Raw genomic sequence first — 16498 nt, forward strand, 5'->3', positions numbered from 1 at the left:
CAATATGACGATCGTAAAAGAAAGCAAAGTATATAATATACAGGTATAATTTTATGGCATTAATTGAATCGATATATTTCGAATACTGTATATCAAAGCACAATTGTCATGAACTTTCAATCCCAAACCATTTTTATTAATTAAGAAAACAAAATTAGAAACGTAGTACAATAATAAGAAAATGTTCGGATAAAAGCGTATCAACAATAAGAGTATCCATCGATATTCTTTATTTTTATTTTATTTGTTTTTCTGTATAATGTAAATCTGCTACAAAATATAACGTAAAATATAATGAATATAAAATTCCAAAATAAAGTAAATTTATGTATAAACATAATTTTTTCGCTATTTGCAATATCATTTATCCTATATGATATCCTGTCGGCGTATACATTTGTTCATACTACTTGATATTGCGAGAAGAACGAACGCAAGCATAATCGCGAAAATAAATTTACTTTCGCGTTATATTGACACTTGACTAGTCTCATCTATGCTTTTCGCTGAGATCTACATAAGCATTAATTATTCCTAATTGATTGATCGGATTCTTACAGTTGTTACATGGATCTTTTTCGAGGATATCTCGAAGAGAAATCCGAATCTGTAATATTAAATAAATATAACTATAACGTTGGTAGAGATCGCACTTTATCACAAAATATCACAAGAAGTCTTGTCTTATTATACTTATACTTTGTTAAATTCCTAGATTTTTATGTAAATCACATAACGATGATAAAAATTTAAAAAAAGGAAATGGGAACGTGAACGTTCTTTCTTTGGAAATGAGTTTGTAGGATGTTCTAGTATTGCGGTGAATGGAATTGTTACATTATAGATTGTGAAATCAACGTTTGCTTGTGTACAAATCCCGCATAAGCAACGGTGATTTTCGTCAGAGAGATTGCGATTCTTAAGAATAACCTTTCGTGCTCCGCGGATTGCATTGATATCTCACAGTATTTCTGCGTGTGCATGGCTGCTCCTCATTCGCCGTAATTGTACTAAATGTGCCTTTACAGTCATCACGCATGTCTTGGCAATGAAGTATATAGTTTGTCTCAAATAAATCCATGATCTATCTTAATCTTGCCTGCAATTACTATGATTAAATCTCAGTAATGCGATCATTATGTTGGCGTCAGTGTGACCCCGATAAGTAAAGGGTATCGCAATTTTATGAGAACAAAAATTCAAAAATAATTGTATTTGTTGAGATAGAGGAAGAGCGAGAGAGATGTTGTCTTTGATAAAAAAATGTGGTGAAAACGTCTACATAAAGTCTACGAAGATATCAGAAAAGGTTAAAATAAATCTTTATTTTTTTCCGATACTTTGTGACATATCTATATTTTATTTGTTTTACTTTGTAAAATATTTATATTTTATAAGATAAAGAGAAAAAATTCAAAAATGCTTTTGATAAAAGGCTAAGATCTTATTACCTCATACAATAGTTAAAAATGATTGTATCTACGCTGAGAAAAAAATATCCTAAATTTAATAAATATTTATGTGAATAGTACCAACTAAATATTTGTTAAATATAAAAATATATTTATTTGGTACAAGAAACATTAATTTGATTTAACAATCACTTCTTTTTATTAAATAAATATTTATTTATTGTATGTAAATGTTTAGTTGGCAGTATTTAAATAAATATTTATTTAAATTTAGGCTTTTTTTTCTCAGTGTAGATACAATCATTTTTGTATCTACACTGTACACAATTATATATGTGTTTAAAGAAAGGGTATATCAAGAAAAAAAATATATATATATGTATACTCTCTCTTTCCCAAATATTAAAACTTCAAAATACGCATACAAGATTTTTTGCGATGAGTTGAAAGATCTCTCTTTATATTTCATAAAAAAGCTAAATAATGGAACCGCTGTAATTTTTGACAGTGTGCATTCGGTATATTTCACTCGTAAAAACCAAGCAAAAATGTCAAAGTTAAAAGATAAAAAAAGAATTCCTGATTTTCCCGACAATAAGGTAATATCTTACGACACTAAAGTACCTAGTAATTTTTTATAAGAACTAAGAAAAAAGATGAGCCTCAGGCTATCGATAGAAGCGCATTCGGAGGAAATCTACTGCAACTGTATCTTCCACCCTTATGGTCACCCTTCATGCTACAATAATGAAAATCCCCTTGCACTTTTGTGAGAATGTAATTTATGAGCCATTTGTATCCGAAGCGTGTGCGTCCACTCTTGCAGCTGCAACAATGACGTCTCTATCTCTCAGTCGCGACTTTTCATTTCAGTTTTGCACGAACAAAATTCAATCCCTTCTCTCCCCTCCTCTCGCTCTTTATCCTTTTATACCTTTTGGGTGGAGACCGCGATAATGATAGTGACGTAAAAGGATACGGTGCCAGAATACGCACCCTCATGTAGACAAGCAGGAGGACGAGCAGAGGAGGAATGCGTACATCCATCGGTGACGGTGGTGGTGGATACGTGGCGCCCACCAGAGAGAGCCGATCCGCTCTCGCTCTTTCGCGGGCTCCACGAAGAACGGGGGGATAGGAGAGAGTAGAGGGTGGGAAAGAGGCGAGAGGGATGAGAGAGTGCTAGAGAGATAAAGAGAGAGAGAAAGAGAGAGCGAGCCCGCGGTATAAATGTAGCCCGCGCGAGTACCACCAATCATTCGCCCTCTGACCTCGAAACTCTCAGAGCTCTTTCTGATCTCTTCTGGCTGTTTCACGGTACCAAAACGTACCCCCTGCTACTAACCACCATACGACGAGAATCATCCCTACTACACGGTCCACTGATCGCCTGACGATAGTCGTCATTCGTAACGAGATCCGCGACTTGTGAAGAAGAGGAAGAGAAAACTAAACGCGGGCCCCCGAAGACAGACGGAACCGGACCAGTGCTACCGTGATTACACAGCTAGAGACAACAAAGGGAAAGGTTCCTTCATCAGCAAGATGACGGTCGTGAGTATCGTTCATGAATAATTAAAGTCATTGACTAATGTATACTCTACGAGTAGAGCGCGCTTTCTTTCTCTTCGTCTTTCCTTCTGTTTCTTTTTTTAATCGCGTTTCACATCTCATTTTTTTCTCTGTAAAGATGAAAATTTGTAGAGACACAAAAACCGGCTGAGTCGAGTGTTTAAACGTAAACGATATATATTTCTTTTTTTTCTTCTTTTACTAACAGCATAACAAAGCGAGGAAAAATTTATTCTCGTAATCGTGGCAATTTATTTTGACAATTGAGAGTAATTTTCGTGGATTAGAGAATAAAAAGTGAATGTTTCGCAGACGGGAAAAATTTTCCGGCGACGCAAAAAAGTGCGACGTTCTTGTGCTCTCTATTTTTTTTAGACAGCTTTCCGTTTTAAATTTAATAAATAAGATTACAGAGCAATTTGTTAAAACACTCGCGATTTAGTAACGCCGGGTTGTGTAAAGGTATCGGTATTAAAAAGTTATAAAAAGCTTGGTAGAGAGAAGTTCGGGAAGCGGCTTGTTTATAGAAGATTACCTACAGTCGTTGATCGCGTTGTGGACCAGACGCGGAATATACGGCGCTCGGGATACGTTTTCGAGTTTTAGTTTCGTATCCGCAGCGAGATAGCAATTGAAACCGAGGACGGAAAAGTACATCTCGTTCCGCTGATGCACCGTAATGTACATTCGCGTGAGATGTATGTGTTTTCGCACAATTTCTGAATTAGTGCTATCGAGCCACCACTCGATGGTGAATATATCGATGCCGTTCCAAATTATTTTCGCAGTAACAAGAAGAAAAGTAGAGAAAGAAAAAAGCTTCCTCAATAACAATTTAGACGTGAGATTTTCAAACTAATTTCTATTCCCGCGATGACGCACAAGGTTCGTGTCCCATCTACCTGTTCCACCTATTCACGTTCGTATCCACGAGGATGTGTTGAAAATGTTGAAATATTTCTTTCTCTTTCAACATTTAACAAACTGATATTTACAAATAATAAATTTTGAGGATGATAGAAGTACTGCAGAATCTCAGATTGAAACAAATCTATTCTTTGCATAAATATATTTGCTTGGATATTTCTTTGCATCGCGTTTATGATCGAAAGAGTTACATTAAAACGGTTCTGTCATGGGGTTTACAACACTTTTGCGAATTGAGTCATGTCAAAAGTAAAAACTGACATAAAATGGATATTGATTGAGTCAGACTTCTGACAATATGCGTCATCGCGTTCACAGCAACAGTTTGTCGAATAGGCTACAAGTTTGACATATCATCGTCGTTGTAGCAATGTGTACTATAGTATGCGAAATGTCATGTTTCACTGTCGTGAACATGTTAAACTGAATAAAAAATGACGAATTATTGCTCAATTAGAAATGTAGTATATAGCATTTTAGAAAAAACGCTACACTTTAAAATTTATGATATAAAATAATATAACAAATGTATTATTTATAATTAAAACGTTTGAGGCATCTTTAAAAAATATCATCTTAAAAAGTTGCATCATATATATCAACTATTAAATTATATTAATAATATATATTAATATGTATAAGATAGATAAGATAGATAAGATTATATTAATTTATTAATAAAAATATTCAATGGAGTCGTAAATAATTATTTGCTAAATTAACTTTATATTTATAGTATTATCGAGAATTAGTCATACGTCACGCTTTCCAAGCATTTTGCAAGAGAAAATCTACTTTTATCATGAAAATCTCGTTCGCGTTTCTTGGTCACGTATCAGAATTGTAAGTTAGTTTTGCGAGTTGGATATACTGTATGTGTATTGTCAAGTAGAACTAACGAACCGCGTACGCATATCAAAGGGCAAATGTAACTGTTGCGGATGCTGGAGACATTACGTCTGGTCCTAGTAGTCGCCAGAGAATGCATAAAGTTTCTTTATTCGTTGCCAGTTAGATACATATGTATATGGTGACCGTGAACGAAACGGCGATTTCGTGATTTTGTGATAAGTGTTTTCATTTAACATTAAATTTCCGACGATACTCTCTTCACCAAGTTAAGTTTTTTTTCTTCTAGGATAATAATTTCTTAAGCACCTTCATGTTAATCTATTAATCGTAGAATGTCTCTATTGCGTGTGTTATTATCGGTACAAATCAAACAGTAAACTAAATTAAAACGATAAAACATCTAATGATGTAGACGCAATAAACAAAAATGGATCAATTTTACGATTTGGCGTGAAGTAATAATACTTGACTCTATTCTGGTTGAGACAGAAACAAAAAACTCGAAAAGATTTTTTTAGAAAAACATTTTGACGATCCGGTTGACCGACATTTGAGAGGAAACAATTTCTTTCGACCGAAGCGAGTGGACATTTCAGTAAATATCATTCTTTCTTACCTCTTATTTCTGATATTATCGCCACATCACATGTATAAGATTCGGTGCAGATAATTCGTATCTACAGGAATTGTTGAAGAATTCACGGGCAAACCCTTTATCAGGGTGGAGCGAAACAATGCCGAAGGATAGAAAAAGAGAGATATATCTCGTGGTAATTAATGAATGAAGGATCGTGAGGAATGGGAATTTCCCGTCACCATGAAATTTTGATCGCGTCGTGATGATAAAACGGGAAAAAACGAATCGATGGATGACTCGGTGACAATTGGTGACAATTCGTGACAGAGCAGGAGGGGAGCATTGAAAGAAGCGTACGAAGACGCTTTTTGTGTGCCACCAGACGGAGAGACGCCAGAACATCCCATATCCACGAGCGAGCAGTCCGCTGGACCCTCTCGTTCTTCTCGCGTGCACCCTCTTCCTGTGTGGGGGGGTTTCACTATCCTACCTCACTTCCGATTCTAACATTTCTCTCTCTCTCTCTCTCTCTCTGCTCGATCTTATTTTTTTTCAACATCTTTTTCTTTATTCGCGTCTCATGCTTGCTCGTTTTTCTCCTCCCTCGATAACGCCTACGCTAATGCGTATCGTTAACTCGCTAATAAAACCGCGATTGAACGAATCTGCCTTATGATTACTTGGCTGAATTAAATTAGGGGATCGTTTATCAGCATGAAATCATCGAGAAAAAACTGCGATGATGTCCCATTTTTATTTCTATTTTTTTAAGAGAACGTCGAATAATTGTAAAGTATTTATGAATCGTGGATGCAGTAACGCGCTTTGTACTTGCTGTACTTACTATTTCCAGGTCTCTTTGCCCTCTGTCTCTTTTATACACATTAGGTGACGTAAGATGTCAGATGAAAGCGTACTTTTATGCAAAAGTTGAGAATTCGAATAGAGAATTCCTTTCATTCTCTTCTTTTTTCACTTCCGCAAATGTCGTAGCAAATACGAAGGTGGATTCAAGATAGGGTTGATTGAATTTTCAATATTTTATAGTGAATGTGCAGGACGTATATGATACCGAATAGTATCTTAAAAATCGATGCTTTGACAATTTTAAATAAAATGGAGGTCGTTTGTGCAAACTTTTTAAAATTTTGCATTAAAGTTCTTAGAAAAAGCTAACTGCAATCTCTGCTTCTCTAGTCTCTCACATTCTTTTGTTTTCAGCATAAAATTGTTTTTAAATTTCGAAGGATTTCTAAAATCTCTTCGTTGGAGGCGGATTTATCACAGATAGCAAATTATAGTCATTTTGACGTCGATAGTTAGTCGTTTTGAATTATTGACGTCATGTGATCTATTTAAGATATAATAATGACGTTATCTTTTTTACCAATTAATGACGTCATTTATTTATAACATATTTACACCGTCATACTTATTGACGTCAGATAAAGGATTAATCGACGATATATTGGTAACGTTATTTATAGTGATCAATTAATAATATCATTCATTTATGCCGATAATAATACGAAAATAATGCTGTATTTTTGATGTTGGTTAATATGACGTTATGTGGCTGTGACAAATATACATCACTTTTACGATGATAGGACGTCAGATTCGTTAAGAATGATCAATTAATTACGTCAAGTAGATATCTTGCTATCTGGGATATTACGCGATAAATTTTAACCCGCGGTTTCTTCTTTCAACAATAATCGTTGCAAAATAATTTGCGATACGTCACGTAAGTAAAGTCCGCACTTATAAGCGCAATTATAAGTTACCAAGCGTACCAAAAAAAAAAAAGAAAAAAAACCAATTCGTTACTATTTACGTGAGCGCAAACGTCTGAGAAACGATTAAATTCACTTAAGAAAGGAAATGTTGTTTTCGGAAACGAAATACGGGAGAAAAATTTATTTCTCTGGAGCTCTGCGGGAAATAAACCACCGTGACGACGGAAGATGAGCATAATGGCCTCGTAAATTACGCTACAAAGCGAAACAATATTGGCTGAGATCGCATCGCGAAGAGAAAAATATAATTGAACTTATGCGGCGCGGAAAACCTTCTTGACGTAACCCCCACGTGAAACGTTGGCATTTAATACCGCGAGTAACCCTGAAAACCGTATGAAATTGTATCAATTTCCACATACGCAACGTTTTGCTTTATAAATCCACTTTTGCAGAGCGCGTGTGACCCCACCATCATTAGCATGCACAAACAATGGATAAGGTTCCCTCGGAAATAACGAGTATTCGTACGATCTGTCGACCTTGGTAATTGATATCGCCACAAAGAAATAATAAGGGGGTGAATATATCGTGCGCGTAAAAAACAACTCCCTGTGCACATATCTATCCGATATTGAAGTCTGCAGACTTCGGAGAAAAAAACTTCGGTTATATAAAAAATGCAGCCGTAAAAAAAATTAATTTTTTATGGTTGTATTTTTAGTTTTCATTTGTGAATGAAAAATCGTAAATTGATTATCAGCATATTCTGGGATGTCATTAAAGAAAAAAAAGGATCAAGTTTTCTTAAGATTATATCATGATAAAATGTAAGTAAAATTTGGGTTGTAAATTAACTATAATAATAAGACTAAATATCAAAGAGAAATTTTTGTCCCTCTGTAGAATGTAAAATTTAAATGCGAATGCAAAATTTAAACGTGTTTAAATAAATTCTCTTAAAATCTCTAAATATGACGACAATATTTGATCTATCTTAATGTCATATTTGATTATTTATCGAATTATTCGTTTCCAAATATATGCATTATTGTTTACAATTCATTTGAGTCCTGCATGCAAATTGTTCTATATGTTACTGTTTACGGTGTACCTAATCAGATTGACTTTCGATGGTACTTAATTAAATGATAGCTTAATGAATTCGTATAGGACCGAATTTATATTAAGCTTTTTTAAGTGCTGCTCATTTCGAAATTATCGTGCCATATTATTAATATGATGCGATGAGATGGAAAACATAATAATGTTAATTATTAACAATATCTTTTATATTTAGGTCACTTCTTTTTGCGGTTTTACAAGTTTGATTTTGTAACAATTTTTTAAAATATACTACAAATATAATACAAATAAATATAATACAAAAAGCGAGTCAGGCGCGATAGGCGTAACAATTTATTATTTGATACTATAACTAGGAAAATATACGAAGGAAAGGAAAATTAATAGCAAAAGAAAGTTGCAATTTTAGCGAATATGCATTATTATATTTTTTTACAAATTGATAACAGTATCGTTGAAACTTAAACCTAAATAAACGCCTGCTTTCGTACAATGATTATATTGTCGAAATCATTACTAGTTTACGATCGTATTTCGCCCATTCGATAATTGTAATTGTCGCTTGGACGAATAACGAACATTAAATTATTCGTCAGTGATTGAAAGATATCCATGTACCACGTGTCCATTGTGACCTTTTGACAAAGGACAAATATTCCAAATCTGACGAGATCATCCCACGTAGATAATCCTGTGTGGCAGCAAAATATTTCGCTAACAAGCTAAACAAGACTGCGGAGAATTAAGTCTGCGCTGTTTTCAAAAATGAGATCACGTCCTGTGTAACCAGATTAATAAGGATGAGTGGTCGGCATCGTGCCATCTCAAACGAAGACGGATGCGAATTAAGGTTGTCCACGCACGACATGTTGTTTAATAATGAATATGATCCTCAAGGCAGAAGTATCGCAAATATCGTGATTATATCGCGTTAGTTCACGTTTATCTTCGTTTACGTGACTTTATTCGAAGGACTTAATAATGCGGCGTTCTTACAGACCATGTTATCCCATGACAAACGTCGTTTTCTAATTGAGTTAACGATACATTTATGATACTTGTTTTTGACACAACTAGACTATCCGCAATCCGTATTTCGCTTTGAGAGAATCATTCGAATATATTCAAGATAATACAGACGGTAGAACTTCATCAAAATTAATTAACTATGATTTATACACTTTCTCTAAATTTGTTTTGTAAAGTTAATGATTTTTATATTATGATATAATAAAAAATAATGTATTTAATTAACATTTATTATAATTTTTTATTGGAAATTGCGATTTTCTTAAGTGAAAAGATGATCTTCGATGTTCACGTGTAATCGAATCAATTTTCGAGTTACGGAAACCGAATCTTATTAAACGCGTAGCAATCCATTTGCATAATTTCCGCAATTACGATGGCCGCTAATTAACTAAAATCGGTTGTGTGCGACATTATTATCGTGTGTGCCCCATTGTCGGTACTGTCTACTCTCACTCAGAGAGTGAATTCTTTGATAAATTTTGTATTAATACGCGAATATCAAATGATATTCCCACACATTCATACCTACATACGTAGGTCAAATTATTAAACATGAAAGAAGGTCGTTTTTAGACACCATATTCCCCACTTATTTAATAATAATAAGATAAGCATAAGAACAGATTACTGAAAAATTTTTACAATTTACCAAGAGTACGTCAGCAAAAAAATCGTTATAAATATTATTAAATATACATGAAAATATTATTATAGGCATCAAAATCTGTTTTAACCGAATATGATCTTCGCTTATTTATGTTGAATATTTTTCAGTCGATTTTCATTCAACAGTGATTATTAGAAATATTTCAGTCAATAGATAAGGAATTTAAAAAAATAAAAAATAAAAAAAGCCTCGCTGAAAAAAACAAAAAATAAATAACGTTATCTGCATCTGCTGTTCTATCGCAGCTCTCTTCAACTTATCAAGAATCTTTTTGTGTGAAGATTTAATATCTTCTTTGTCGCGTAGTATTTTTATTGTCTTAAGCGGTAAAGGGCGTTCGAGGGAACATACCTGGAGGCATCATTATTATTAAACGATTATCTCGGTTATCAGAATATCGTTCGTGCTAAACTGTTATTATACAATGAAACTTCTCGCGTAATAATAATCAAGCGGGGGGTTTTCCAATTATGTTTCTTATCACCCTTCTATACGAAGCAAAGAGATATATGTAAAATACTATTCATCGATTACAATCAGCTTGAATGATGACCGATCAGAGTTAGATGTAACGTGTGTTTAATCAAAGTTACTTTACTAGATAATTGTAATTTTAGAGGGAAGAAAGTTCGGCTGCATTAGAAACAATTCCTTACACTTTCTTAATAAAGCTTGACATTTTCTGTTATCGCGTCTTATATATAATTCCACAGCTGAAGCATACTTTGTGTAATTGCTGGATTCTCTTTTACTTTGCTCAGATAATTGTATTTCTCTGAAAAGGAGTACTATAAAATTGCGTGAAAAGAGCTGACTGATAGAGCAGCTGATCTGAAAATACGAAACAGAGGAAGAGAAACGAATATCAATAATGAAATTAAAATATGTTACAGCAAAATAAGAGAAGAAAGTCTAAAATTTCTGAAGTACGCAATTGGAAATGATTTAATTACCGTTTGTCAGTATCTGATTGCATATTCGCATACGGTTTCGAATGAGTTTATCAACGGATTTCTTCGACAAGGAAACATTCTAACGGAGACGTTAACCTTTATTCTTTTCTGCTTTGTATTTGTCGAGCATTTATTTGTTGAATGTGCAGAATTATGAAATGTGCGTTTCTTCACGTTTACTATTAAGCAATTTAAAAAATATATACGCAAAGTTTAATTATCAAAATCTTTTTACTGTGTACTGAAAAATCATTTTTCTAAATTAACACAGGAAAGGAAGTAGTTTCGCGTGTTGTATAAATGTACGTCGATTCATAGCGAAGAGAAAAAGTTCGCGCTCGAGATAATCCATTGTAAGATTAGCAGAAGTTCATGAGATAGAGGGAGAAAAGAAGAAAGAGAAAAAGAGTAAAATTAATACGTGCTACTCGCGAGACCTATTTATTCATTGATCGATTACAAACAAGTATCAAGAAATAATCTTTTAAAAGGTTCCCCAGGAACGAAGAAAATTCATTTTTGTATTCTAAAAATGCTCTTACGAGACGACTCTTTACGACATGTGTGCTACGTGCGTTCAACTTCGTTCAATCACACCGAAGACCGACAATAACGGGGATTCGACCAACCACGGAAAAGACGATGTATTAAAATAAAAGCGGTAAAACATTCTTGTGCAAAAAAAGACTTGTCCCGTTGCATCCTTTTTTTTATTATAGAATTCACTGTTATATTTTTCTCTCTGAGTATCATTAGCTGACAAAGCTTTCTTGATAAAATTTAAAAAATCTATAATAAAATAATAATTTATATTATTAAAAAAAATTTTTTTATACACTTCCAATGTGAGGATTTTGTTTGCTCAGTTTTTTAAGACAAATTTTGAAAGTTTTCTTTCATATAATTTGTGAGGCTGAGGTTCAGCTTAAATTAACATATCTGCAATGTTGTTTCACGAATTTTTACAATTACACTGAATTTTTCTAATCGGATTTTCTTAATAGGAATTCAGAGATTGTTTAAAGCTTATTTAATATCTATAAATACTTCGTGATAAGGATTCTGTTGCAAGAGAGATCCGAGAGCTCTTCGTTATAAAAGAGATCCGAAGTCACAACTTGTATAAATATAGATTACATCGTCGCCTAAAGCTAAGTTGCAATCAAATAATTTTCTGATCTGATCACAAACTTTACGCAATGAACAGAGTCCATCGGTTGCTCTATTACGTAACGCGGGCAAAACGCTCGCCATCGGCGCTGTTTAGCGCTAAATGTAACTGAACGCGATATCGTTGAATATATGATATTCCGCAAATATTAGACCGATTTACGTTGGAATTGGATAAACGAAATTCAAAATTAGACTAGCTTTGTACACGAAATGTGGAACACAGGGTGGCATACGCCTCCAAAATTTATCTGACAACTTCGCTCCCCGACCTTTTCCCTTTGTCGGCACAGTCGCGAGCGGAAAATCGAGTAAAGTCCAGAAAGCGTGGGCAAACCTTTGCGGCCATCACACAACGAGAGATTCTCCGAGAGAAATATAACACGATGCTGCAAATTGGCCGACATGAATGGCCGTATTTATTGTGTCGTTTTCGCCATATCGACAAATAAATAGCTGCGCGAATATCGATTTCGCACCAGATCGCCAGAAAGAACGGTTGCTATCCGCCGTTCTGTCATGAAGTTCCACCAAATGAAGTGACCTTTCTATCGTTATTCGTTAAGACGAGTCCTACTTTTTGCTTTCTTGTAAGGATACTTTTTTACGTCCTGTGAAATCGATTATATTTCATCAGCGGACGATCCGTTTTGCTTTCAAGAAGAACTATTCACCGATGTCAATTTGGCTGCGTCGATCTAAATCGGCTTAGCACTGATTGCCGTACTTTACGCTGCAAACTCATTACGAGCTCATTAAAATTTTGTCGATAACTTTGCACGAATCATTCTTCCTTCGACATTCTTGATTATCCTTACGTACTGACGCAAACACTCTGATCTTTTAAGGGGGTAATTAATAACTTGGGAGTTTATTAATAAACGAAAGGATTTAAAAGATTCGAAACAGAATGGAACTGCAAGTGTTTCCCTGTTACAATAATTCCATAATTTTTGCGCGTTACGCCGAGATTCATAGGTAATCTTAATTTCTTTGCAGACGTTTGTGCAGCGGTCCTTAATTATCTTCGCCATTCTCTTGTGCTATTATCAATCCTGGGTCGGCGCAGTGGATTGCGAGTAAGTGTCGTATTCATAGACTTCTTTCTTTTCCTCGTATCAGTAAGAAAAATGGAATCGTGGATATAAATGAGATTGCTGTTGCAGACAAGAACCCTATAACCCGGCATGTCGAGGTTCACAGGCGAGGAAGCGCCTGACACCCTTGCCAGTCATGCGCTCTTTAAACTGCGAAGATGGAGATTGCAGACTCCCCAGGATGAAATTCTTGATCGCGATTCTCGACGACGTAAGTAAAAGCTTTCGCTATTCGGACTAACAAAATTACAATACAATAAATGAGAGAGAAATAGAGAGAGAAAAAGACAAAGAGAGAAGGTGAAAGAAGAGGAATTTAATTTAACTTCTTTCCGTTTTGATCAAACTAGACCGATTTCTTCTCATTTTATGATACCTATTTCTAAATAAGATACAAAGATATAACTAGTTCAATATTTCAAAATTTTTTTATAAAAATTTAGCGGGAGAATTAAAGTTTGCTGGATATTAAAAAAGTCTAACTTATTAATATCTAAAGATTAAAGATTAAAAAGGATTAAATCCCAAAAAGGATTTAAAAAAGGAATAAATTATAAAATCAAATAACTACCCCCTGATAGCAAAATGTTAGCAATTTGGGGCCAAAAGGACAAAACCATAGCCATCTGTGTCCGCATTTAGCTATGGATTTATCGATAAAGCCTGCTGACAGGCTATGCCAGTAGATTGATGGCAGAAATCGAGCAGAATTGCTCGAATCAGGTTCTACTCTCAATCTGCTCTCAATTTGCCATCAGATTATGCAGGACTTTGTTCGGTTTCTGCTACCAATCTGCTGGCATAGCATGTCTAGCAGGCTTTATCATATTTCTGACAGCAATTTGCTGATCATGTCAGATAATATAAATTCTGTATACAATTTGTTGTCTTTTTGCAATCAAAAATTGATAGCAAGCCCTATTCAAAATCAATCTTCGCGTTTTGCTATCAGGGTAGTTATACATATCTCTCTTTCGCTTTTGTTTTTCTATTGAAATTTATTCACGATTTGAATTTTCCATTTACCTTATAAATTTTAATAAATTTTAATAAGAGTAATACCTTCAAGAGGTGTATAATAAAATAAAAATAATAATTAAATTGATCAAAACTAAAGCAAAAACGAATTAATTTTGATTAATTTTGATTAATTTTGATTAATTTTGATTAATCAATACGCATTAATTTAAATGAAATTAATTGATGGGCTTTTCCTTCATTTTAGCCTTCCTACAATGAGGTACACCCTTCCAACTCTGTCCACGCGCGCAAGGGCAGGATGCGAATAGATGAGACGAAGGATGTGTATTTGGATGACTATTGATTCGATTACTAAATTATGTCGACGCGATTCGCAGAGATGACTGACGAACTTTTCTGAGATATTACTCGTCCGTTCGATTATCGTTTATTGTATTATCTGGCTTGATTCTCTACCCGTGTTTTCCCTGATATCGCCTCTTCTCTTCTACTTCATTTTCTCGCAATTTTGGCAGCGATAATAAAGTACATGCGTGCACGCATATTTGTTAGCACTCTGACTTTTCAATAATAAACATTTGAATCGCACAACAGAAAAATATCAATTTACCGTCTTGATCTTGTAGAAAAGTAATTGTACGCACGCGAAATAATTACGATCTCCTTCGCGTCAACCCTTCAAGCATCTCGTTATATTCTTAAATGTGGCGTAGAAAGATAAACACTTCAATAAATAGTATTGGACGTTCTAATTCGATTTTACGAGAAGTAGGCAAGGAGTTTACACCAGTTGTCACTTAATCTTGCTCTTTTACCCGGTGTAGTATACTTCAGCTCGCTCCAGTGTATATTTATTAATAATTTGAAAATTGTGCGAGATTATTAAATTACAAGCGTCATTAAATTTTAAACTGTCCTCACGATTGTTATTCCGCGAACATTTAATTCTCGCGCTGGAAGGATCGAAGTCAGTATAGTTAATTAAAGCCTATAAAACTTATATGCACATCCATACATGAGACGTGCATAATAATGATCGGCCACAATAGTGTTACTGTACATAAAGAGATGTAAAACGATAATTATACATATATATATATATATGTTGTTCTACATTATGTTTCGATTATATTTCAAATAAAGTATATGTACATACTTGATAAAAAAAAGGAGGTTTATTATATTATGCTTTGGGTGCAGCAGTTGCTAAACGTGTATTATTTGCATTGCACAACAGCTAATAAACTTCGATCACATCATCGATATATTTATTGCTGTGAAAGTTGTGAATCTTTTTGAAGAAGTGAAGCCTGCGATGCCTTACCACATTATTGCGCTATTAACAACTGTCATTAGGTATATTATTTTTATCATTTTTTTTGTGTATTAGATTAAACGTTAATCAGAGAGATAGAAAACTATTTGTAATATTTCATGAATTTTTATATGCTCTTCAAACTTGTGGAGATTGAGTTTAAGATATTGTAACTTATCAATGCATTAATTTAAAAAAAAACAATTGTTATAATAAGAATAAGGCTAAAATAGAGAGCCAAGCAAGGTCTTGATACTATATTATTAAATAACAAACAGAAAATTTATTAGAATATACGTTTTGACCTTAATCAGGTCATTCTCAATGTTAACAATATACAAATTTTAAAATTCAAACGGTATTAATTAATATCGTTGCTTTGATTATAACATTAAGAACAATAAATTCCAAAGAAATATATTATTAAATTGCTATTGTAGTCGTCAACGGATGTCTTAAAGTAGAATCAAGCGAAAGTAGCTAAAAGCATCCAAACAGAATAACAAGTCAATACGATATCAAAATGACTCCAAAATGATCATTAAAAGTCATTTTTCAATCATTTCCGATTTATTTTAATGCCATTTTGATGTTATCGTGACTTGTTGCTCTGCTTGGGATTATAGCTCGGAGTTTATTGTAATCAAAATAACGTTCAACAATTAAAAAGACTAAATTTCAAACTGAAGAATTGGTTGTAATTCATCGCAAAATTTTTTAAATATCAAATTATCCGAAAACGGCGTCTTGAGCTATCTTGTTAAAAGAAACTCAGTTTTTTAGATAAGAGAAATTTAATCTGAAAGTTGTACACCGAAAATGACTAACAAGAGAGAATAAGACGCTAGGTAGGAAAAGTGTGAAACGGGAGAGTGTACTAAAAAGCATTAAGGAAAGGAATATACTACAGCGACTGTAGTATCAGAAGATATAGATATGTCGGATAAAGACTACATATCGGTTTGTTTATTTAAACCTTGAAATTATAATCTCTTTATACCAGGTATGTAAATATGAAACCGGAATTTTTTAATAGAAAATACACGTTTATTGCATGAAAATGATAAAAAATATTTTATTCGAAGTATTGCCCACCGCTAGCTATACATTTTTCCCAT

At 33.8% G+C, this 16498-nt stretch overlaps 1 protein-coding gene across 1 annotated transcript; it reads left to right on the plus strand.

Moving 5' to 3' along the window:
- The first annotated feature begins 2652 nt into the window (after positions 1-2652).
- Positions 2653-14664, plus strand: LOC108762955 (uncharacterized). Its single transcript, XM_018510228.1, has 4 exons — positions 2653-2966; positions 12987-13066; positions 13154-13295; positions 14310-14664. The coding sequence occupies exons 1-4, from the start codon at positions 2958-2960 to the stop codon at positions 14406-14408; spliced, it is 330 nt and encodes a 109-aa protein (XP_018365730.1). The 5' UTR covers positions 2653-2957; the 3' UTR covers positions 14409-14664.
- The last annotated feature ends 1834 nt before the right edge of the window (positions 14665-16498 follow it).

Source organism: Trachymyrmex cornetzi, unplaced genomic scaffold, assembly GCF_001594075.2.
Source record: "Trachymyrmex cornetzi isolate Tcor2-1 unplaced genomic scaffold, Tcor1.1 scaffold326, whole genome shotgun sequence".
NCBI lineage: Eukaryota > Metazoa > Arthropoda > Insecta > Hymenoptera > Formicidae > Trachymyrmex > Trachymyrmex cornetzi.

Bases quoted from the DNA above. Each gene is read 5' to 3' on its own strand.
- LOC108762955 (XM_018510228.1), top strand. The intron at 13,067-13,153 runs GTAAGTGTCGTA...TTGCTGTTGCAG, and splicing joins GTCGGCGCAGTGGATTGCGA to ACAAGAACCCTATAACCCGG. The intron at 13,296-14,309 runs GTAAGTAAAAGC...CCTTCATTTTAG, and splicing joins TGATCGCGATTCTCGACGAC to CCTTCCTACAATGAGGTACA.